Genomic DNA, 25,099 nt, shown 5'->3' on the forward strand with positions numbered 1-25,099 from the left:
GTACACGTAATTAGAAAGTTATAGAATCTTGTGATATTTATCGTACGACTGTGACAGCCAAAATACACAACGAAACAAATGTTTAAATGCAAAAATAAAAGAATAGTAATTACTGGTCTACCTGTTAGGAACAACACCAACACCTATGTTTTGTTATGTCCTACTAAAAATAAATAAAATAAAAAACCAAAAAATGTAAAAATGTAAAAATGTTATGTTTGACCAAAACTATTCTTTCTTCTCCCATTCGTCATATTCGATGAATCTACCCTTCATGAATATATTTCGGATAATCTTTTGTAATGTAGAATATTTAAAATTTTACAAAAGAGAATATATATTTATATTTATATTTATATTTTTATGAATGTAATCTATAAATAAGAGCAACCTAATAAGAACAACTTCTCCCACTTTCATCTTTTTCGATCTTATCCTTATCTTCTTCCTTGTTCTATTTCGCTTCTAACTAATCTCTCTCTCTTAATACCAAACATAATCATAAAGATCCTTCTTGTTTAATTTTGTCCAGATCCTCGTCAATCACAGATTCTTGAAAAAAATATTGAGAGTTCTTTGAGTTATGAAATGACAATGGACAGTGTTATGAAATGAGAAACTTCAACCAATTCTCAAGATTACTTGTTTATCATTCCGTATCCGTTGTCATTCTTCATTGGTTTTACGTTATCTCTTGAAGCAGATTTTGATTAGACAACGCACAAACATGGCAAACGCAGAGAAGACAACAACAAGTTCAGGTTCCGACATAGACGAGAAGAAAAGAAAACGCAAGCTATCGAACCGCGAGTCAGCCAGGAGATCACGTTTGAAGAAACAGAAGCTAATGGAAGACACGATCCACGAGATCTCGAGTCTTGAACGACGAATCAAAGAGAACAGCGAGAGATGCCGACTTGTGAAAGACAGGCTTGACTCGGTCGAAACGGAGAACGCGGTTCTTAGGTCGGAGAAAACGTGGCTGTCGAGTTACATTAGCGATTTAGAGAATATGATCGCTAAAACGAGTTTGACGCTGACGCAGAGTGGTGGTGGCGGTGGGGATTGTGATGGGGATCAGAACGCAAACGCGGAAATAGCGGTTGGAGATTGTAGACGACTTAAACCGTGGAAGTTGAGCTGTGATTCTCTACAACCAATGGCGTCTTTCAAGACATGATGAGATTTGTGTATTATTAGTGTGTCTGTTTTTACTTTGGTCATTTTTTCTCGTTTAATTTGTAATCGTTATATTATATCGAATTGTTCTTCTCATTACATTATGATACAATTGTTTTTTGTTCTTGTTTTCAACATTTTTTATTTAACATTAAATGATTTTAAGTGGTTGACCAAAAAGAAAAGAAGAGATTTTCCGTGATTTAATGGGAGAGTTTGTGATAATTGAAGGAAAAATATGTGGGCAAGTAATATATTCATAATTGAGAAAGATCAGTTGTGGTACTAGACCAGACCGATCGATTAAAATTGCTTTGATAACATGATTTGTTGTTTAATGGACGACAATTCAAAATGTCGTAAATAAATGAAAATGACAATTATCAGTTTTTTCCTATAAACTTTTATAAGAAGTTTTTTTTGACACATCGAATAAATTTTAATTCTTTCAAATATGTTTGAGATGGACTTTTAGCTCTAGCAGTGATGTGTCAATTAATTTTTGGAAGAAAAAAAACGTATTAGAAAATATTTCACATTGGTAAATAGGATAGATCTTTGGATATAGGTATGAGACAATCCTCCTTTTTTAAGTTAGTGTTTGGATGTTGGTTAGGCCCAAACTAATAAAATGTTTCTTTAAAGTGAAACAATCCGTATAAACATGAGGTCTGCACAACAACCACGACAATGCCCACATAACTTTGAACGGCGTAAATTTTTCTCCCATTTTTCTAATGCTCAAGTTAGAAACTATGTACCTCATAAATAATCAGAAAACAAAAGGTAGTGAAGTATGTGATCTTATATACAAAAAAAAAAATAGTGTATACCCAAGTCAATCTCTTCGTCTCCTCCATCATGATCCTTTGCGTCGATTTAATCACCCAAATTAATGAAGGTTGCGTTGTAAGTTGTAACCCCTTTTCTTCTTAATCACCCAATGGTCCCAATCTCTTGGTCTCCTCCATCTTTATGTTGTATATAAAGATGGCTTGAATAGTGGTGTTTTTTTTTTTTTTTTTGCTAAGAACGTAAATATTCATTAAAATGAAAATAGTTAGGAATTACAATGAAGTATTTTTTTTTTTTGCTAACAAGTTTACAATTAAGTATAAAACCTATGGTTTGGTCCCATGGCAAAAAAAAAGATTAAAAACATGGAAGCAAAGAACAATCAGTCCACCAACTTCGATAAGAACAATAAAGCTTTTGGAATCAGCGAAGTGATAAACACAATCAGTCCATCGACATCAACAAAAACAATAACATTTTTGGAGTCAATGAAGTGATAAACGATTTCGAAGATTCTCCTAGATGACACCTCAAAGAGAAAGAAACCGTGCTGTCAAACGGCAATGACCGATTCATTGAAAACCATAGCAACTGGAAGCCTATCACCGGTAGTCCGAGAATATTGAACCGTCAACGGCGTAGAATACAGAGCTCTCAATCACCGACTCCACCCGCGTCAAGTAAGAGATCCTCTTTGAACAATCCATGAGCTTTCTCAGAGCGGAACCACGCGAACCAAAGGAAAACGAAAGCGCTAGCTCACTTTCCCCGAGGTATCTCGTTATCAACCATTCTGCTTTTCTTTTATTTAGGAAACTTTTTTCAACCTGCATAGCAAAAATTGAACATGAAAGTTTCAAAAAGCGATGATTTTTGAATGCGTAGGACTTACAAAAACATTTTGTAAGGAACCAATTAAAAACCCTATTGTTAGCAAGAGAGATGAATCAAAACTCAAAAACCGTAATGTTAAAAAGAGAGACGAATCAAAACTCAAGAAACCCAAGTGTTAAACAAAATCCGTTTACGGGAGACATAAGGAGAGAGTGTGAGAGAGAGGGAGAAACTAAACTAAACTAAACCACATTGAGACTAAAGTCAGGCTAGGGTTTTTTCAAAGTCTTATCGAAGATGATGATGATTTTACAAACAAATTACACAAAAGGGTAAAGTAAGAAGAAGAAGAACTTAACAGTGTTTTTAGTCGAACGGAAAGGAATCACTCGCGGGAACAGTAAATCGTAAATTCGCCGGCGGGAAAAGAATCAGTTGCTGGAAATGGTCGGAGCTCTCTGCATTTGATTCTCTCTCAATCTCAAGGCTCTCTCTGTATGTAAAATTGATACACAAATTGAAAAGCCCAACGCAACGATCCAACAAGGCCCACTAATTCTGAGTTAATATTGAGATGACTAAAACAAGTTCAACAATTCCAATATTCCATGGTTAACTGAATTTTCTATGTAAGTTATTTCTTATTTTATTTTATTTTTTATGGTAGCATTTTACATATGTATACGAAGACCATAATTTGTTTTCCAAAAAAATAACAGTCTAAAATATATCTAATTCTAAAAATAATGTATTCTACTAACATGTGAACAGAACAATGTTGCAATATAATATATTCTACTAATAGCTCTGTTTCTTCCCGGTGACACCAGCAATATTAACCTGCAAAAGCAAATCGGATCTTCAAAGAATTCATCCTTACTGTTTGTACCGGGGATTACGCAGTTTAAACAAATAAGATTTAGTGGGAAAGAGCGAGCTAAGTTCTTTATTAATCGGGGAAGGCGTGAGATCGTCACTTAAACAAATCGTATTAGAGCTTGTTAGTCCACAGACGAACTAGTAAGCTTAAAATGACGAACTGAAAACCAGACGAATTATATGAAAGATAATAGCAGTTTTCGATGCAAAGTATTGCTCTGGGGGTCTTGTCCGCGGGTCAGGATGATGATCCCAATAAATGCCCTCTCCTTTTATAGGAGACTGTTGACCTAGGAAAGTTTAGGGTTTCCTTCACGAATTCCCGAGATTGCCCTTCTGCGGGAATTAATGACTTGCTTCCAATCTCGCTGGGCCGAGAATGCAACTAACGAGTGTCGTTGGGCCGAGTGGCATATTGGGCATAGCCCATATCCAACAATAGTCCCCCCCTTAGTCCGGAGAGTGGCAGTCTTTCTGCGATCGGCGGGCATACTTAAATCGTTCGTAATATGCCTGCTCGGCACAGATTGTCTCGGTTTGCCTTTGGGGAAGAAATTGCTGTAGTAGCTCTTTTTGTAATGCCAAGCTCGTCCTTCGAGGGACACCGTGAATATCCAACGGTCCTTACTTCGAGCGCGGTATTCGATGAATTTCTGGAAACGGGACATGTCGCAGATCGAGGTGACGGATTACGACAGTGAAATTTCCGTTTTATTTACTTATTTATGTATCCACTCTCTTCTCCCTCTTCTTCACTTCCTCCACTTCCATAAGAAGGTAACTTTCTCTCTCTTTCTTTTTTATTTTTATGCTTTTACTTCTTTCTCTCTCTATTTTTCTCTCCTTTGCTTGGTCATATACCCTTGGAAACCTAGCATCCGCCGCCGAGCTTCCCACCGTGAGATCGCCGATGGTCGGCTCAATACCATCGGATTGTTTGGATCGGCAAAGGTCGGCCGCCACCGTGGATCGTTCAGCTCGGCCTTGTGAGATTGGCCGTTCCTCGTTGAAGCACGCACCCGTCGAGGGTGACTCCGCCAAGAGGAGCTCGGCGCTGCCTCTCAACTCCGTCATACAAAGCTCGGCGCCGGCACTCGATTCCGCCGGCTGCGAGGTCGGCCGTGAAGATGGTTTCGCTAAACGGAGCTCGATCGCCACCGTGGATCGTTCAGCTCGGCCTTGTGAGGTCGGCCGTTTCTCGTTGGAGCACGCATCCGTCGAGGGTGACGCCGTCAAATGGAGCTCGGCGCCGTCTCTTGACTCCACCATACAAAGCTCGGCTCCACCTCTCGATTCTGCCGAGTGCGAGGTCGGCTGCGAAGATGATTCCGTCGAACGGAGCTCGGCGCTTCCCCTTAGTTCCGCCGTACGAAGCTCGGCGCCGTCTCTCGATTACGCCGGCTGCGAGGTCGGCAACCGTGAGGCGAGGTTGGGCAATGTCGACATAGATCCTCCCGATGGTGGAGATCTCCGAGGTCGGCTGGTCGAGGGTGAGCTCGGCAGATCGCATGAGTGGGCGATGGGATCCGCCGGTCGCAAATCTAGTGAGGTCGGCGCGTTTTTGATTTGTTCCAATGACGAGGAAGGAGATCGGCCGGTTGGTTTTGAGCTCGGCGCGAGCAGTGGGGGTCGATCTGACGACCCGAGACTTGGTGGTCGGCAGAGAAGGTTCCGTTTGGGCAGAGCCGAGGTCGGCGTAGAGGCCCCCGTAGGTCGATTTGATGGTTTCAATAACAGTTGTTGTGCGAACGATGCCGACTCTGATGACGGCGATCCCGATCTTATGATGGGAGGTCGCGAGGTCGGCGTGTCTCACAGGAAAGATGGCCGTCTTCCGACGAGCTGCCGACTGCCAACGCACGCGCGTGGTAAGACTCTTGCGGGAATCCGACGCGCTTTCTCCCAAGAATACGGGTTTTATAAAGATGTTTTCGATGACGTTGGTATCGACATTGGAGCAGAGTGTGGAGATCTCGACAGTCTGGCCAACGAGTACAGTTTCGCTGATATTCTTGATTTCAGCGGGGACAGCGACAGTGGTTCTGGTGGGAGTCCTATGGATGTTGTTCCGGCCGAGGATACTGGTCCACGTTCGGCTGTTTTGGGTCTCAGTGCTGCGTCGATTGCTGCCAATCTTTCAGTTGGTCCGGCCGATCACGGTCCTTCGTTGTGCACATCGGATAGTATCGCTGAGATGGCGCGATGGTGTAAGATGCCCGAGGGACTGGTTTTCCGGGTTCCTGAGTCTCACGAACGTCCTTGGACACCTCCGACAGGTTTTATCGCGCTTTTTGAGCATTACTTCACCGAATGCGGTCTTTGGTTCCCTTTGCCGGAATTTTTGATACGTTATTGTGCGAGGCGTAGGATTGCCATTTCTCAGCTTTCTGTGGGAGGTATTCGTAACGCGGTCGGTTTGGCGATGCTTGGTACCAACTGCGGTATAAAAGTTGACGTGCATTTTCTGGAGGAAGCCACCAAGTTCACGAAAGTTAGAGGTAGTCCGGGATACTTCTACACCAGTGCCAGATCGGGTCATCAGATAATCGTCGGGGCTGAGAAAAAGATTCGTCGTTGGCAGCGTTATTTTTTCTTTGTCAAGCGGGACGAGATTTCATTCGACGATCTTGATGTGTTTTGTGCTACCGAGTGGAATATGTTTCCCGGTAGCTTCATAGTTTCTTACTCATACTTGTTTGATTGTCATTTGGCTGGTTCCTGACCTTTTCCTTATTTTTGTTGGCGTCTGCAGATCCTGTCGTCCGTTTGCGCGCTCATCCTCCAGGTTTTTTCGATAATCTCAGACAGATCCGAACACTAGGGGCGCTTCATTGGCCTTCGATTACTCAGAGATCTCGTGAGTTTCCTCCTCATTTTGTTGTATCGATTGTTGCTCTCCTTAATGGTTATTGGATTGTTATACTTCTGTTTTCCTTTTTAGGTCTACCGCGCTTAGGGATGGGAAAAGTTAACACTCGTCTTCCTCGATACGCCGATCAGTTCAAGAAGGCCGTTGAAGCTGGGTCTTCTTTGCGTGCTACAGACACTGAAGTTGCTGACCCGTCGCCGGGTGGAGGTGCCGATCCGCGAGTTGCAGGAGATTTGAGGTCGGCGGAGGTTGGCGCCACCCGTGCTGACAAAAAGGGCTGCCAAGGTTCCGGCTGTCATTCCGCGTGGGCAGAAGTCACGTGGCGAGGCTTCTGATGCTCTAGCGATTGTTGTCGCTGATTCTGGGCGTCCTACTCCATCGAGCAAGAGGGCTTCCCATGGTGAAGTGGTTGTTCCCGAGCCCGAATCGTCCAAGAGATCTAGGAGGGATGGTATTCCGCGCGACACCACTGAGATTGATGATTCGTTCTCCTTTTCTTACAAGACGAAGGATGAGTTGTTCATCAACAACGCTGCTGCTTGTGGTGAACTCGCTAGCAAGGTTCGCGGCTCCTTTGACCCGCTCCCCTCTGTGGGTTCTCTCTACGATCCAGAGCTGTATAGATCGTGGGCTCGGAAACACTTCCAGGTTGGCATTTGTCTTTATGCTCTTGATTGAATTTCCTCAATTATCATCTTAATTCTTTATTCCTTGCGTTTCAGGATGGCGGTGGCGTGAACCGCATGGTCGTCTCGTACGAGCGTCGTATTGCCGAGCTGGAGAAGCAACTTGCTGATTCTCGCACTTCTGAACCATCGAGGAGATCGGCTGAGGAGCTTCGTCAGGATCTCGATAAAGAGCGAGGGGTTTCTGCTGTTCTCACGAAGCAAAATGCCGGTTTCAGGAAGCAAGTAGCCGATCTCAAGGCTTCTCTTGACGCCTCTCACTCTCGTCTCGAGCAGTTCGAGGTTGATCACGCGTTTCAGAAGGCGCAGTTGCAGCAGCTGCAAGCGGAGCGGCATGGCATCGATGTCGAGGTTGCTGGCTACAAGTCTCGTATTGAGAGGATGAGGAAGCATATTCTTGACAACAGAGCAGCGCATGAGTCTCTTCTGACCTTGAGCCAGGTAAGCGGCACCTATGATTGTCTTCAGGAGTTAGCGAAGAGTGGTACGATCGTTCCGTCGAAGACTTTGCTCGGCTTGGAGGCTAATGCGAAGATGTGGGAGGACAAGGTTCTTGGTTTCGATATCGCCGACGTTCTGGACAGCGACCTCGAGGCTCTCCCAGAGACTGCGGTCGTTCCTACGAACCTTCAGGCGGCGGAGGTTCCCGTGATCGTAGGAGAGGAAGTCGTCATAGCAGGAGCACCTGCGAGATCGGACGCTCAGGTTGCTGCCGAGCAGTGACTCGCTTTTATCTTGTTGTTTTGTTAGAACCTATTCCCGTTTGTAACGGATGTTGGGCCGTTTAGGCGATGTATTTTTCTTTTTGAACCTTTGCATTATGATTGGACTTGCTTTACGTGTTGTCTACTGGTTTTATGATATGTGTCCATCGTTCTATGGATGTGTTTTTCGAGAGTTGCGGTATTGATTGCTTTGCCTCGAAAATTGTACTGTTTGCTCTATAAATTGGCCTTCAAGTTGCCCATTTCTCATCATCCTCCTTTCTTGTTTTAAAGATAAATCTCTCCTTTTAAAGGGTAGTTGAGATCGGTAATATGCCTGTGACAACGAGGTCGGCGTGGCTGAGGAGGGCGCGAGAGCGGCTCTCCGTGAGGTCCGACGACGTAGTTTGTTCCGAGATGGAGTTTTATCGTGCTCGGATCCAGAGGTTGAGAGCATACATTCTCGCTACGCGTCGAAAGTTCGAGCGTCATTTCTGGTTTCATCGTGTTGACGGAGTTATCGGATATCTTGAAACTATGATCGACGAGGGATTTTTGGTCCCGAAATGGAGGTGGGATCGTTTGTTAGAGGAGCGCTCTCGTCGTGAGGAGTCAATGGCTGAGGTGGAGATTCCCGTCCTTGAACCGGGCGATCTCGATCCTATTGGGAGCAGGCCCTTTAAAGGTCGGCCCGAGCTCGATGCATGCCGGACTCGGGTCGATATATTGCGTCGTTATATTATCCAGTTAGAATGCACGGACCATTTCTTCGTTGAAAGCAACCGTGCTGAGGGGATTCGCTCGTATCTCGAGGAGATGGCTGTTAGGGGTGCGAATGTTCCGATGGACACGCTGGAAAGTCTGCGGAGGGAGTGCCAGGTCTGGCATGTGAAAATTTGCGAGCTCGAGTTTGATAAACCCTCCGATGCCGATCTGGGGTTTGAAGACTAAGTTTGCACTTTGAGACTTGGTTCGTTTTGTTAGTTTTTGTGTGCCGAATGTGGCTTTTCGTGTTTGGCTTTCGTTGCCTTGTCTTGTGTTTTTCCGGAATAAGGATGTTTATGGAATAAGAATGTTTTTGTGTTTTTCCTATCTTTGGTATCGAGTTGTATTTTACGGTGCAAGACGTCTCCTGGCTTATCCTATTACGTGTTTCGAATACCAAATGTTTAGGGTGGTAGTTGAGATGGGCTCGTCGTACCTTTTAGGTGCGGCTCTGGTGTCCGGCTTACCCTGTGTGTGCCACGAGGTCGGTAAGAGAGTGCAAGTAAGAACTTGGCTTATACAAACTTAACCGCCTGCTAGCTAAATGCGATCTGGGTCGGCTTATTTATGCAGATTATTTCACTGCTGCATCCATGAGGAACGCGTTTTAAATCGTTCCCCTGGCCAGAGGGTCGATGTAAGAGCTGGACATCTCGCAGAGACGGACTCGTTCGAGAGAGCTCGTGTGTTTTGATAGGTTGAAACTTTTGTTTTATAATTTTTTGGTATAGTTGTGCCGTGTGACGGGCTGCCTACATACCCTTAGAAAAGGGATCAAGCCATTCGTAGTTCGTATTACAAAGGGAGAGCTCGGTAGTACGAGCGTTCTTTTTTTTTTTTTTTTTTTTTTTTAGCAAGTTCTAATGGTAATAACTTTTAAGGTTGCCGGAATTCCATGAGCGAGGAATTGGTGTGCCGTCCATGGCGAGCAGCTGGTAGACGCCGGGAGTGACGACCTTGGAAATCAGGTAAGGGCCTTCCCAATGAGCGCCCATTTTTCCTGCGTTGAGCTCGGCCGTGTTTTCAAAGACTTTGCGGAGGACGAGGTCGCCTTCGTCGAAGTGGCGTGGCTTCACCTTCTTGTTGTAATATTTAGCGGCTTGCTGTTGATAGTTATGGATTCGAAAAAGAGCCTTGTCGCGTTCTTTTTCGAGGGTATCGAGGGTATCGAGCATCATCTTAGCATTGAGAGTAGGGTCGTGCACGAGCATTGAGCGTCGTAAGGTAGGTACGCCGATTTCCTCCGGTGCGAGGGCTTCCATTCCATGCGCAAGGGAGAACGGTGTCTTTCCTGTTGATCGGCGCGGGGAAGTTCGGTGCGACCATAGAACGCCATCTAGTTCGTCGGCCCAGAGACCTTTCTTGTCTTCGAATCGTTTCTTTAGTCCGTCAATGATGGTCTTATTGGTCGCTTCGGCCTGTCCGTTGCCCTGCGGGTAGCGGGGGGTTGACTTGCTCAAACGGATTCTCCACTTTGCGCAAAAACCTTCGAATTGGAGCGAAGTGAATTGCGCGCCGTTGTCAGTGACGATCTCATACGGAATTCCGTGCCTGCAAATGATGTTCTTCCACACAAATTTTTGGACTTCGTTTGTTCCGATTTTTGCGTAGGCTTCGCCTTCAACCCATTTGGTGAAATAATCCGTCATAATGAGAATGTATTTCTTTTGACGGGACGCAGGGAGAGGTCCAACGATGTCCATTGCCCATCGCATGAAAGGATATGGTGGAGAGGTCGTTCTCAACAGTTCGGTTGGCGCGTGGATGATCGGAGCGTGGCGCTGGCATTTCTCGCATCTAGCGACGAACTTATCGCAGTCGTCGTTCATGGTTGGCCAATAGTGACCATTATTGCGTATGCGTTGTGCGAGCGCGCGACCTCCTGAGTGATTACCACCGGAACCTTCATGAACCTCTCTCATTACATCGTTGATTTGTTCGGGACCGACGCAAGTCAAAAGTGTACCAGATGCTGTCCAACGGAAGATGTTGCCATCGAGAAGTGTGTAATGCGCGCAGCGAGTTCGAAGGCGTCGGGCCTCCCACTTGTCTGAAGGGACGATACCGTCTGCGATAAAACAACGGATTTCTTCTTGCCAATCCTGTGGTCGCTCGTGAAGTTCAGGATTGGGTTGAGCGTGTGATGATGACGCTCGTTCGTGAGATGGTGACGATTGTTCCTGAGACGACGAGGTTCGTCCTTCTTCGCTGGTTGCGGATCCCTGCTCGGCCGAGCACTCCACAGGTGGCACATTTGCCGGTGGTTCGATGACGAATAGCGTGAATATGGGGTCGCTGTCCTCTGTTCTTTGCTTTTTCAAGACTTGATCGCTGAAAGCCTTGTGTTCGATGAGCTGTTGTTTCTTTTTCTTATCTTGGATGTTGGGCTCGGCGTGCGCGAGGAGATTGATGCTTGGTCGATTGATGCTCTCGACAGGGATTACTCGGCGTAAGTCGGGATCGGAGGTGGATGCGAGGACGGCCAGAGCGTCGGCCGGTGCGTTGTCACTTCGGGGAATTTTGTTCAGCTCGAATTTTGTAAGGGGGGGACTATTGTTGGATCGGCAATGTCGGAGTCGGCGGGCTACCGCTCCTTTGGTCATGGCCGTCTCGCAGCTCCTCATTTGGCTCCTCTCGACCGCGGCGATCAACAGATCCTACGATAATGGACGTCGGGTGGCGTCTGTGGCCGTCGTATTGGTCCTCCACAGAAGGTTGCGCTGGGGGAGGATTCTCGTTCTCGCCGGCGGGACTGCTGTCGTTTCGGCGCTCGCCTCTCCTTCGTTGGAGCCTGCTGATTTGGTTCTGCGAGGCCTCTTGTGCGGCTGCGATGGCCTCGAGCCGTTCGTTCGTTCGTGTTTCCTGGCCATCAAGACGACCGAGAATGATCTGCATCATATCGTCGAGTCTGTTTCTTTGTACAGGTAAGGGAGAAGCGGCGCTGGGGGGAGCGGTAGCGTTGGTGAGAGCGGCGGTTAGGAGGGCAGCGGCGCTGGTAACCAGCTGGTCTGCGACAGGTCCGGCTCCGGCGTGCGCAGCTACGGGAGGCTCGGAGGATGTGTCAGGCGCCGGCGGAGAGACTGTGCTCGGCAGTGGGCCCTCGTCTGGGCTCGGCAGGGACCTCGGCAGGGAGCTCGGCAGGGAGCTCGGCAGGGAACTCGGCAGGGGAACAGTTCGCGTTCTCGTTCGCCCCCATCGCTGCCCCGTTGGTTGCTCCGTTGCTTTGTCGAAGTTTTCGCTGGGGTTCGTCATGACCTTCGAGATTTCGAGAAAGTGAGGATCGTCGGTTTTGAGTCGTTAAAAGAAACGCTTTACTCTTGCCCCACGGTGGGCGCCAATTGTTTGTACCGGGGATTACGCAGTTTAAACAAATAAGATTTAGTGGGAAAGAGCGAGCTAAGTTCTTTATTAATCGGGGAAGGCGTGAGATCGTCACTTAAACAAATCGTATTAGAGCTTGTTAGTCCACAGACGAACTAGTAAGCTTAAAATGACGAACTGAAAACCAGACGAATTATATGAAAGATAATAGCAGTTTTCGATGCAAAGTATTGCTCTGGGGGTCTTGTCCGCGGGTCAGGATGATGATCCCAATAAATGCCCTCTCCTTTTATAGGAGACTGTTGACCTAGGAAAGTTTAGGGTTTCCTTCACGAATTCCCGAGATTGCCCTTCTGCGGGAATTAATGACTTGCTTCCAATCTCGCTGGGCCGAGAATGCAACTAACGAGTGTCGTTGGGCCGAGTGGCATATTGGGCGTAGCCCATATCCAACACTTACTGAGCTTTGGTTGTCACCGTGTCATCTAGCTTTGGCACTGAGTCTCTCCCCTTAGAGCAGCCACGTATCTTGCATATGTTTAACAATCAGCCTAAGGTTAAACTTCAAGTGAATCGACATTCTGAAGCAGAGAAAGAACTCAAAATACATAAAATTCCTAGTTAACACAGAACAACGGGTGGCAACAGAGGTTCTGCAAATGCTCAACTCAACAATCCACCACAACAACAACTCTTAAAGACTCAATCCCGTAGGAGCTTTGCAAAGTAACAGATAGACGATGAATTTCTAGTGTATGAAGATAAAAGAACATTTGACTGTATGAACATAAATCAAAGTTAAAACATCAACAACCAAAGTCAAAGTTCTTACAAACTGATTCATTTCATAGGACACAAAACTAAAAGTCCATACAAAAGGAAAAAAAAAAAAAAAACACAAAAACAGATCAAGATCGATTCACGAACAGAAACTGATTCATGATACAAAAGACACAAAACAGATTCGTGACAAAAAAAAGACACAAAACAGATTCATGAATGAGAAGAGCAGTCTTCAAGAACAAATTCTAGATTAGTTGCAGTTCATAAAATTCAATTCAACAATCATTAAACTGCAAGTGCTTTCACAAATTCAATTCAACAATCATTAAACTGTAGGCAATCGTGACTAGAACCATGGATGGAGCAACAAAAAGAGTTCTTGCAAATGTAATTCAACAGTTTTCATTTCATCTTTATTAAAAACATAAATAAAAACCCTAACACTTGCTTTCATGTGTGGCAGAGAGCTCTCTTTCTAGTGTTATACCATTCTCACTCTACAACGACTTCACATGTGATGGAGCGTCTTGGGATTTTCACGAGCTTCTTCAAGATGCCATTGACATTTGCGCGATCATTCACACGTAGAGTCAGTTTCTTGAGGATTACAGAACTCTCTAGGAAGTACCTTACTATCTTCATTTCTGAAGCATATCCCGAGATGCTGGTTTTGATCTCAAGAGACTTGAGCGAAGATAGCAAACACTCGGGAACAAATGGAAAACTCATTTGATTCATTTCTTCGGAATGCAACTGTTGTGCTTCGTAAAAATCCCATACCTGAGGTTAAAAACAGAGGAGAAAAAAAAGGCAATGAGAAGAGAAGATAGGCAGAACACATTCATAAAGATAACATAGCGTTTAGGAGATCATTACCAAGATGAGGGATTTCAGGTTTGGGCAGCTCCCAAGAAGAGTTAGTAACCATTTCAAATCAGGTACATATATATAAGCATGCAGGCGGGACATATAACTAAACTGAGGCATCGGTTCTAATTTCGAGTAATGAAAGATGATCTGGAACCACAAAGAAACATAATGTGGGTCATATGACTTCCATGATAAAGACAAGACTGTATACATGGATATTGATATGACATATTTACCTTTAAAGTGTTTTGATATACGATCATTTCCTCGACCTTTGAAATCCCAAGCAGAAAATCACGGATGCTACTTCTCCTCGATGAGACGCTTGCTTCACCGAAATCTTGCAAACCAAAATCGAGATTAATATCTAACTTGGCATTGGCACTCAAGCTGTTTATCATATAACTTTCAGCTTGGTCATCATCAATAGTGAATGAGCTCAGCAGAGGAGCATCAATCACAACACCGTATTTCTTACTACCACTTATACAATCGCGTAGGTTTATATTGAGCCTCTTCACTGACAAAGAATGGACCCGAATGCACTTATAATGATCTTGAGTCTCACATCCAACAATCTTCAACTTTTCCAAGACAGGACAACAAGAGATCAGTCTCTCAAAAGTGGCCACTTTGCCGTAATAACAATATTTGAGATGCATAGTCTTCAGACAAGGTAAGAAAACAAACTCGGCATTAGTCATGACCACCTCATGGAGTTTTAAGGACACAAGTGTCTTACAGATACAAAGGCTTGTGGGGATTTCATAACGACCAATGTCCGGAGGACAAAAAAACATCAAGATGTTGGACCCCACGCTTAACTGCAGCCTCAATCCATGAGGTGAGATAAGAGACATCTTCTACATCGGATGCACCATTGTCATCAAAAAGATATACCTTGAGTTTGTTTATGCCTGAAACCCTATTGGAATGGAAAAGACGGTTACCAAGACTCAAAAAGGCATTGAAATTATTAGGGAAATCTCGGATATCCAGTTCCAAACGAGGAAGGCAAAGCCAGAGACTCCTGTGGGATAAAATGCTTGTCTTAACAGCTTTCTTTAGGGGAAGACGAGAAAGAATGTCACATAGCAACGGATCAGGTAACTCGCTTATCCCGTCAAGCTTCACCCTCTTACTATTAAACCCTTTGGAGGAAGAAGCCACCTGTTTCGATTTCCCTCTACCAGCCATTCGTTTCTCAGACATGGAGGAAAATCTGTAAAGAAATAATCATCAAAATTTGAAAATGAACTGGTAAACATAACTCCTCCGAACTTTCAGTTCAAAACTATTCACGGTTAGGAGTTTATAAGGTTTTCTGAAAAAGATTATATATAGAAAATTAGAAATCAACCAAACAAAAAGTCGTCAAGTAAGAAAGAAAGAACCTGCCAGTGTTTTTAGCCGGCAGAATGCAATCACTAGCCGGGGAACTGTAGACCGTAAGATCAAAGGATCAGGCTGAACCCTTTGGAAGAAGCTATCGTCTGTTTTTCTTAATTCTGAGAGTTTCCAATCAGTGACTTCTCTCACGAAACTTGTAAGCAAATTCAAAGGACAATACCATATCAAATCTATTCTCCTCGACATTTAAACTCCAATGTTTTACCAAGTAATAACATGATGAGCTAACTGCAATTTACTTGTGGCTCAAAGCCAAATATCCTCCAGAAATCAACTATGATCACAAACTTAACCTCAAACGAAATGTTCAACAATCTCATTTACTAATTTAAAGAACAAGGACTTCACAAGCGGTAGAGCCTCTTGGCATTGCAACGAGTTCTTTAAGGAAGTCACACATTGCCTTTTTCGTGTAGTAAACATTGAGCCTTAATTTCTCCAGGATTGTTGTATTCTTCAGCAAGTATCTTATCAGCTCTATTTCTCCTTCATACCCTGGGATCGAACGTTTCAATTCCACAAACTTGAGCGATGTTACCAAAGACTGAGGCACTGTCGAAAACATCACCTTTGGATCTATGGATAGGTCCTTGACCAATTCCTACAAAAACAGAGGAAACGAGATTGAGTAGAGTGATACAAAAAAAAAAAAAAAAAAAACTTTCACAGACTACGGGTAGCGTACATCAGAGCTTATATTTCATTACCAATGTGAGAGATTCTAGTTTTGGGCAGCTCTCAAGAATGAGTGGCAAAAATTCAATATCAGATTCAGAAAATCTAGCATTCAAGCGGGATAGGTCTCGAAACTGTAGCACTGGTCCCGATTTCGAGAATAGAAAGATATCCTGGTAACACAAATAAACACGTAAAAATTGTTATGTTTTTTGAAAAAAAATATTCTTATTTGTATATGCTCAAACGTTGAGAAGCATACCTTCCAGGAAACATCACTAATAACTAGATCCCTGACCCTGGAGATATCGGTGAGGATGTCATGAACAAAGCTACTAATGTATGTCGCATAGACTATAAAGGCAACATCAATATCTAGTTTGGTAAAGAAACCCAAATTGATGATCTCAAAGGTCTTTGTTGAGCCAATCTTAATCCTCAAGCATTGGAGTAGAGGAGCATCAATCGAAACTCGGAACTGATGAATGTGGATTCTCTTTAGAGTCTGAGAGCGCACTTGAAAAACCTTTGCATTATTATATAGTGAAAATCTTATGACGCTAAATCTTCAAGAACTGGGGAGCCTGAGATAAGTTTCTCCAAAGTGGACTCATTGGGGTATCTAACGTATTCTAGATAGATGATCTTTGGACAAGGTAATAAAGGAACAAAGTCGACATTAGGCAAAGATTTCTCCATCTGGTGGATAAAACACTCGTTATTACAGCATCCTTGGTAGTAAGATGATCTTCACATTACCCCTTCCTCAGTTTGAATATGATGGTTGTTCATCTATATCATATTGTAATTTATCATATGGCTTTTTAGTAAATTTGTGTATTTTCAATCAATTTGGATAGCTATTTGTTTAATAGAGTATACAATAACTTTTAATTCATTATCATGTATATTAATATTTTTATTATTTTACAGGAATGTAAAATAATATGCAGTTTTATAAAAATCATATGTTATTATGCTATGCGGGTATGTTATTATATTGTTTATAGTTTTGTCATATAGATTACAGATTGAGTAATTATTTATTAAAGGCCAGCAAAATACATCTCTTCATGATCCAGCACGAGCCGTATCCCAAGGGAATATGTTTTACAGCCACTTAGATCCAGATGAGTAATTACCATATTCAAAAATGTCGTAGCAAATATTGCCTAGCTTCCCAAAATTGCACCAACCATTTCACTATTACAAGCAAGCATTGTGAAATTTTATAATGTAAATATCAATAACTCTCATAAATTAATCTCTTTTGTTCAATATAATTTTATAAAAATTATATAATTTTACAACATTTTCACTTATAATATATACATATAATTAATTTAGATGCAAAACCAGTAAACATTTCTCTGTTCTCTAGAGGACATATTCATCATTCCCCCGTTGTAGAGGTCTTAACTGATCATTACTTTAAATTAGTCATTTTTAAAAATTCTCAAACTTAATTATTTACACAATTTTTTTCATGTATTCAATTTTGAACATTAATACAGTTACTCATTATTTGTTTTCTTCTTTTATTTGATCCAAATTTATGATAAATATTAAAATATTTTCTGTTTTACTTTATTTTACTATATCAAAACTCATTATATTACCATTTACTTTTTCCTTTCTATTGTTTTATCCAAATTCACTGTATAAATATATAATCCACCGTAATATATATATATATATAATTGAATGCACTATCCTGAACTAAGAATTTAACATATTCCAATATGTTATGGAATGTATGTATTCGTGAACTTTCTCCTGCGCTGTAGCGCGGATCCGATTGTTATTATATTTCGAATCAATAAATTAGTTCCTTTATTTTTAACTATAATAAATATAGAAAATCTGTATTTGATACTAATAAATAGATTTCATTAAAGGCGAATATTTGTTATCAAATAATAGGAAAGTTTTCGATTTTGACTAAGATAGTAATGAATGAAGATCCGATTAGTGCAATCATTTTTTTTTAATTAAAAACGCCCGACAATTAGGATTACACCAAAAATATACTCCAAAAATATTAAAATAGATTTTATTCTTTTTATTCATAACCAATACTATTAATTATTTAAAGAGCATATACGAACTATCGAAATAATGCACAATGACATACACATAATTTAAAATTATTTAGTAAACCTCATTCCATCCATTGTTAATATATTTTGATAACAAGTGGACCAAGTCGATGTTAGTGAAAGAGTATCGAAATCAAACAAATAATTGTTTGAGTTGAATTGATTGGAGAGAATATTATTGTTTCTATCATTTTGGAATAATGTTAAAAGGTGTTAATTTTTTGAGGAAATTAGCATTGAAGTAGAGATAATTTAGGGATAAAAATTTCCGATTAAAGATTTCATTTGATTAAATATCTGATTTTCGGTAGATATATTTCCGTATACGTTTATTTTGGAATATATATATATCTATAATTAACTACTCTGATTAATTAAGGATTATTTAGATGTTATTAATTAAGGATTTAAAGCACGATCTGATTAGTGCAATCGATTTGTTTGTTTGAATTAAAACCGATCCCTTTTTTAAAAAAGAGGATGACACAAATTTGTTTTTCAAAATTGTTAAGATAGATAAAATTTTAAGTTATATTTATGTGTTAGTTTTGTTAAGTGTAAGATTATATAATTGTATTTGACTATTGTTAATTATAGGATTTAACCTGCAATTCATCGCCAAATAATTTGTTTTCTACACTATCATAAATTATTCAATTTCATATATCTAATCTATATATACATTTTTGGAGACATTCATAAAATAAATCCTGAAAGTCAAACCTATTTACAAGTATGCCATTGACATTAATTATTAATTTAATAAAAATTTGTAAAACTTGGGGTTTGTTCAAAGTACTCTCTCTTACAAATGCCCAAGCTCATTGCTATCCTAAAATTTTGGATCTGAGATTTTAAGGAGTTTTGGATCCGATATTTTCCGAGATCTTACCTATTTAGTCGGTTGAGACCAAAATAAATAAATAAATCAACTTACCCAATTGTAGAAGAAGAAGACACGACCCATATATCTCTCTCTATAACAAAAATTATTATTTAATTTAATTTTTTCATTGCTAACATATCTATATACACATACGTATCATAATAATAACAAAGGAAAACATTAGTATGGATCAACTGAAAGTTTAAAACGTCAAAAATTAAAAGGATTATATGCACAACGAAACTGTATATTCCAAAGTGTCTAATTATAAATAGATTAAACAAACTAAATTACAATGTCACAATATAGTATACGCATATAATTTTAAAAATTTTAAATAATTTCAAATACTTTTATCTATACATTGCAAACCAAATAGACACGTAAAAAAAATCTGTACATTTTATACTACATAAAATTTAATTAACAATATGATATCCTAACTTCACTATAACACGATACACCACAAACATACTACTTATGCACTACATAATATATTGAGTTAACTCTTCACTTAAAATTTATAAAACAATACTTAAATTGTTTAAAACTTAAAAATAACCTCGCGGTGAACCGCGGATGAATATCTAGTATCCTAATATGATAATGTTAGCAAAATATAGAAATAAGAAATTATCCGTGTAACACCAAATTAATGATAATTAAATTTATATGCATATTAATCCAACTCCTGCGCACAATATAACTCCATTGCGTGATATTTTAACTTTGAAGTGTAAATATTCATTATATATTAAAATAACTCAAATGTAAAAGAATCTATATCCAATATACTTGTTTGGTTACAAAAATCTTAAAACAATTTTTAAAATATATATCCGTTTATAAAAATTCAAATCACATCATATGCTGAAAATAAATCTAAAATTTTATTAACTTTATGTATTAAATAGTAATTCAAATAATTAAATATAAGATTAAATAAAAATGAAATAAGAATTATATTTTAATATAACATATTGCCTTAAATTAGGTAGATAGATTTTAGGAAATTTGAAATTAATATTATCAAATAAGAAAATGATTGTGTTTGGTTGTAAGGATTGTAGAGAATTTAGTTGGAATTTGTTTGAATATAAAAATAAACAAAAATGACACAAAAATGTACTCCAAAAATGTTAAGATAGATAGACAAATGTTAAGATAATGTTAAGATAGATAGACAAATGTTAAGATAATGTTAAGATAGATAGTTAAAATAGCGAGTATATGTCAAACTGAGTCTCTTGACGATTCCTGTGAATATAGAACTGTACTGACCTAGATAGAAACCTTGAAAGCGTCTAGATGTATGATTATTATTACCCTGCCTTTGATATAAATATTTAACTTGGGATTACAATCCAAGTTCGAACAGATTCCTGCAATTTGACAATTCTTTAACAAGCCATCAGATAGCAAAAGAGCTTATCCATTAAAAAAAAAAGAGACCTAATTAGTGTTTGAACAATTTGTGGAGATAACCATCAAACTGAAAATAAAGTTGGTAACTAGTGACTATTACATGAGCAGCAGCAACCACCAAGTAAGAAAAACTTAAAACTGCAATATTTGCTTTTCGGCACAACGCCTAATACATCCTCCTAAAATCAACTAATTTAACGACCAAAAAGATCAACCTACCTTAATCGAAATGTTCAGCCAAATATATTCTTAGGAATCAGTGAACAATGGAGTTCACAGACGCTAGAGCATCTTGGCATTGTAAGGAGTTCTTGAAGGAAGGCACACTTAGCTTTTCCGGCATAGTAAGTATCAACCCTAAATTTCTCCAGGATTTTTGAATTCTTCAAGAAATATCTTACTAGCTCCAATTCTCTTTCATACCCTGCGATTGAGCGTCTCCATTCCACAAACTTGAGCGATGATACCAAACACTGAGGCACTGTTGTTGAAAACATCACCTTTGGTTCTGTCTTCTTCTTACCACGCATGGATTCGTCCCTAACCAATTTCTGCAAAAAAAAACGGAAGAAAACAAACTGAGTAGAGAAATATAGACAAAAGATTTTCACAAACAATAAGCATAAATCAGGGTGTTATAGCTATTTCATTACCATAACTAAGGATTCTAGTTTTGGGCAGCTCTCAAGAAGGGTTGGCAACGTTTCAAGATCAAATTTAGAAAATTCAACATTCAAGCGGGATAGGTCACGGAACTGAAGCAGTGGTCCCGATTTCGAGTACTGAAAGATTTCCTGGTAAACACGTAAAAAAAGGAATGTTAAAGTGAGAAACTTCATATATATGCTTAAAGAGAAGAGATGTATACCTTCCTAATACCATTACTAATAACTAGCTCCCTGACCAATGGTATGTAGGTGAGGATGTCATGAATCATGCTACTACTGCATCTCATATAGCTTAAATCAAAATCTAGTTTGGCAGAGGAACCCAAATTGACGATCTGAAAGTTCGTTGTTGAGGAGACCGTAGCCTTCAAAGACTGCAGTAGAGGTGCATCAATCACAACTTCAGCAAACTCACATATATAGGCTGTCTTTAGCGTATGAGAGCGCACTTGTACAACATTTGCATCATCATAAATTGGAGCTCTGGTGATGGTTAAATGTTCCAGAGCTGGGGAGCCTGAGATAAGTTTCTGCAAGGTGGTCTCGTTGGGATACTCATTATTCTCTAAATGCATGAACTTCAGACAAGGTAAGGAAACAAACTTGGCACTACACATGGTTACATAACAGAGTCGTAAGTGAACCAGTGTCTCACAGGTATATAAACTCAGGGGTATCTTCTTATCATATCCATCATAATCAATTTTAAGATGTTGGATCCTACGAGTAGTTACAGCATCAATCCATGATTCGAGATAACTCCTACCAAGACTACAATAACTTAACCGGAGTTTTCGTATCCATGACTCCCTGTGGGAATTAAAAAACCTTTCAACAAAACTCACGAAGGCATCAAACTTTGAGAATTCGTAGGAGCTTAAGTCCAATCCAGGAACAGATTGCCAAAGATATCTCCATCTGGTAGACAAAACGCTTGTTCTGACAGCATCCTTTGTAGAGAGATGATCAAGTATTTCAGATATCAAATGTTCCGGTAGCTGGCTAATCCTATCTTCCTCTTCCTTATGTGACACTTTTACTTTGTCACATATTTTGATTTTCTTCTTTCTATCCACCATTATTGCTCTCTATCTTAACACTAACTAATCTGCATCATCAGAATTTAAGAAAAGTAAAAAAAAAAAAAAAAAAACTGAAGGTAGAGATAACAACCAACTAATCAAGGAAAATAAAATTAGGTTAGGCTTTTCAATGTTTCTGAAGATGAATACAAATCAAGGAAAATAAAAAGCAGAAGAAGGACGCACCGGAGTGGAATTTAGTTACCACCGGCAGATCAAATTGTTACAGGATAAAACTTTTACTGTTTCACAAACCTATTCGTCTTCCTTGACAGTCCTCGTCTCCCCCTGTCAATTGATAATGGACTTTTCCAGTTACTTTACTACTGCCTTTGGAAGCAGGACACGAACGCCTTACCGTTTTTTTATCTCTTACTAGAAACGTCTTGCTGTTTGAATCTCTGACTACAAACGCCTTGCCGTTTTTATCTCTCTGTTTTACAAGAAACAGTTAAAAATCTAATTGGCCCAAACCGGAAATACCCAGTTTTGTTGAGATACTAAAAACTGGTTTAATATAGGTTTTATTTTTTCATGTCCGCTGAGGCTAAGAGCAAGGTTATTGGTGGTCTCTTAGAGGTAGTTAAACATTGTTTGGTTATTTTATAGATTAATTGTATTTTATTTTGAATATAAGAACTCATGATCTCTTAGTTAAAATTTTAGTTAAAATTAAAATTTGGTAGGTTCTAATTTTGGGTCTCTTATATTTGAAAATATTATTTTTTAAAATTTAAAAATTTTAAATAGAATAGAAGTGGTATAAGTGTGTAAACATTTTAGATTTTATAATAATAGAAAATATTGCATTTAATTAATTTTCAAACATACAAAACATAATAAAAACATTAATACATATTACAATAGTGCAATTCATAAATAGAGAGAATGATTAATTTTAATACTAATTTGCTCCAAATTTTGCCCAAATATTCTCAACCAAATCATCTTGCAAGCGTTTAATTTGTTTTAGGCAGTGGCAAAATCAAAAATATTTGGGATCTTTGTTTTGGTAAATAAATAGGCGTTGACAAATAATGTTATCAAATCATGGTATGTATGTTACATTGCAGCCTTTTTAATAGCAAACACTAGAATTTAAGGTAATCGTCATCATCAAATCTCCCTCTATTACTAACTTACTCCTCTGCAACAACAACACCAATCTCTCCTTTCTCAAGCAAATCATAGAAGGCTCTTGTTTTCCTCTGCTCGTTCCAGTGATGCATTTTCCATACCCCACCAGCCGCAAGCCCTAGTGCGAGACCGATTACTAACTCCTTCACAACACTTGGACCTTTCAAAGTTGCATGTGCGATCTTGTGCCCAGCCATCTCTTTACTCACTCTACTCTGCTCACTAAACCAATCAAACATTGCAACAAGGCATCATTAAAATTTAGCACATCGTTCTTCGGATATACACACATAATAATAGTTCTTCAAATCAATTCCAGCCGTAAGAGAGACACTAAAGTATCAACGAACAGAGAGAGTAGTAATACTCAATCAAACAAACACTAAAAGAGATGGAATACTTTCTTCAGCTTTACCACAAAATTGGCAAATGCTATAACTGCAATACTTCTTCTATAGTCTCACAAGTACATGAATGAGGGAATCATAAACATCAACCAAAAACTATGCCTAGAATAAAAAAAGCTTCAAACATCAACAAAGCAAGACAGAGACCTATTAGATAATATTATTTGGATCAGTCAAAGAGGTCTTTGATCAATGCAGGAATAATAAGGGCAACTAACTGATGATAAAGAAGCACAAGGAGACTATATAGGGAGAATTCTAGGTCAGCAATCAATAGTAGAAAGCAACCCCACGCCTTTAAAAATCGACCCATCAGATTTCACAAACAGCACGTGGTGAATCTGGTTCATTGTTGGAGAGTTTGCGGAGCCACAGATACCATGGCTCAAGGCATGGACAAGGGCCCTCTCCGTTACTCAGAACCTGCTCAGACCTTTTACTTTAACATTCATCATCTCCACCACAATGTCATATAAAGAACATCAATTTTAGAGATAACAGAAGCTTTAAAGCAAGAAACTTTCGAAATCCAAGGCAACAACGGAGAAGAAAGGATTCAACCAATTTGATAAAATTCGCTTCTTTCAGGAGAAACCATTGATACAGATGAAAACAAAAAAACAGAGACACTATGAACAAAACACGCAAGAGAAACCGTACACAAGAATCTAAAGGAATGGTTCTATGAAATTGACTAATTCAACATTCCAGTCGGAAGAATCAGAGAGAAACCTGTTCAGATGAGTTTAGCAAATCGAAAATCTAAGAAACAAACTGGTTAACCCATCTCCAACTGAAACTCGATTCTTTCTTTCGCAACTTCTCTCCATTCCCAACTGAATCCAAACCATTCCAGGTCCTTCGATTCCAAACCTTGAAGCTTCTGATTCCAAATTGTTTTCTCGTTTCGGAGATTCATTCGCGAGAGAAAGAGAGAGAGAGAAAGAGAGGAAAAATAATAAAAACTATCTGTCCAAATTTTATTTTTCCTTTTGTATTTTTTGTTCGGCCAATAGAGAGCTGACACGTAGCGTCTCTTAACCCATGATTGAATATACTATATAAAGAGAGATCTTACATTTTTTGTTTTGTTTTTATTTATTTTTTTTCAATAAAACACTAAGGATTCCTCAATTTGACAAACCAGTTTGAGACCATTCATATTCGCTTTGTCTCTTTTTTTTTTACCAATCAATCAAAAAGGACGACGACTTCATATTCGATAGAGCCTGGAGTTATAATTAATTTTAGACCTTACTTTGTTCGTCCAAACAAAAAATTAAGGCCATACATCGTCCCAAAACTCAGCTTTAAAAGTTAATCTGCCATGAACAAAAGAACAAAGTTGGGGATAGTTCTAAATGAATCTTTTCGTTTCATCCCTGATTATATTTGCCTACTGGTACATGAAATACGATTTTAAAACAAACAAACAAAATAAGAAACAACATTGCTTAAATTGGGAGGGCAGTTTGGCAACCTTAATAGTAGTCTCTACAGATGAACGATTAACTTATAGTTGTGGCTACCGAAAACAAAGAGACCAACCGATCCTAAACAAAAGAAAGAAACATAAAACATAAAAGCCTTCAACCTGCATTTCTTGTGCTTCAGCTTCACACAAG

The 25,099-nt window shown here is 39.7% G+C and overlaps 5 protein-coding genes and 1 pseudogene across 7 annotated transcripts; 2 read left to right on the forward strand and 4 right to left on the reverse strand.

Annotated features, from left to right (window-relative positions):
- Positions 1–396: 396 nt before the first annotated feature.
- Positions 397–1,278, forward strand: LOC104725440 (basic leucine zipper 1). The gene has a single exon (XM_010444107.2). The coding sequence runs from the start codon at positions 728–730 to the stop codon at positions 1,178–1,180; it is 453 nt and encodes a 150-aa protein (XP_010442409.1). The 5' UTR covers positions 397–727; the 3' UTR covers positions 1,181–1,278.
- A 1,136-nt stretch (positions 1,279–2,414) lies between these two features.
- Positions 2,415–8,137, forward strand: LOC147935174 (uncharacterized). The gene is made up of 4 exons (XM_087470929.1): positions 2,415–2,747; positions 6,440–6,544; positions 6,629–7,204; positions 7,279–8,137. The coding sequence occupies exon 4, from the start codon at positions 7,300–7,302 to the stop codon at positions 7,963–7,965; it is 666 nt and encodes a 221-aa protein (XP_087327055.1). The 5' UTR covers positions 2,415–2,747; positions 6,440–6,544; positions 6,629–7,204; positions 7,279–7,299; the 3' UTR covers positions 7,966–8,137.
- A 4,935-nt stretch (positions 8,138–13,072) lies between these two features.
- Positions 13,073–16,543, reverse strand: LOC109127571 (putative FBD-associated F-box protein At5g53635). Its single transcript, XM_087476394.1, has 5 exons — positions 16,033–16,543; positions 15,803–15,943; positions 13,922–15,696; positions 13,692–13,832; positions 13,073–13,595 (listed from the first exon to the last, which is right to left on the reverse strand). Exons 3-5 carry the CDS (start codon positions 14,543–14,545, stop codon positions 13,308–13,310), a joined length of 1,053 nt encoding a protein of 350 aa, XP_087332520.1. The 5' UTR covers positions 14,546–15,696; positions 15,803–15,943; positions 16,033–16,543; the 3' UTR covers positions 13,073–13,307.
- LOC147935175 (F-box/FBD/LRR-repeat protein At1g51370-like) lies at positions 15,424–16,469 on the reverse strand. Its single transcript, XM_087472893.1, has 4 exons — positions 16,398–16,469; positions 16,033–16,296; positions 15,803–15,943; positions 15,424–15,696 (listed from the first exon to the last, which is right to left on the reverse strand). The coding sequence occupies exons 1-4, from the start codon at positions 16,467–16,469 to the stop codon at positions 15,424–15,426; spliced, it is 750 nt and encodes a 249-aa protein (XP_087329019.1).
- A 3,628-nt stretch (positions 16,544–20,171) lies between the features above and the next one.
- Positions 20,172–22,261, reverse strand: LOC147935176 (F-box/FBD/LRR-repeat protein At1g51370-like). Of its 2 annotated transcripts, none has more exons than XM_087470893.1 (4): positions 22,117–22,261; positions 21,049–21,956; positions 20,834–20,974; positions 20,172–20,758 (listed from the first exon to the last, which is right to left on the reverse strand). In XM_087470893.1, the coding sequence occupies exons 2-4, from the start codon at positions 21,925–21,927 to the stop codon at positions 20,414–20,416; spliced, it is 1,365 nt and encodes a 454-aa protein (XP_087327019.1). In that variant the 5' UTR covers positions 21,928–21,956; positions 22,117–22,261; the 3' UTR covers positions 20,172–20,413. The 2 variants fall into 2 exon arrangements, with proteins under 2 accessions (XP_087327019.1, XP_087327020.1); XM_087470894.1 differs by having other exon boundaries at positions 20,172–20,731; positions 22,117–22,258.
- Positions 22,262–22,939: 678 nt separating this feature from the next.
- LOC147935177 (putative cytochrome c oxidase subunit 5C-3 pseudogene) lies at positions 22,940–24,399 on the reverse strand (annotated as a pseudogene). The gene is made up of 2 exons (XR_015572975.1): positions 24,207–24,399; positions 22,940–23,289 (listed from the first exon to the last, which is right to left on the reverse strand). The product of XR_015572975.1 is annotated as a putative cytochrome c oxidase subunit 5C-3 pseudogene (transcript).
- Between the last annotated feature and the right edge of the window lie 700 nt (positions 24,400–25,099).

Source organism: Camelina sativa, chromosome 11 (genome assembly GCF_030686135.1).
Source record: "Camelina sativa cultivar CO46 ecotype springtype chromosome 11, ASM3068613v1".
NCBI classification, from domain to species: domain Eukaryota; kingdom Viridiplantae; phylum Streptophyta; class Magnoliopsida; order Brassicales; family Brassicaceae; genus Camelina; species Camelina sativa.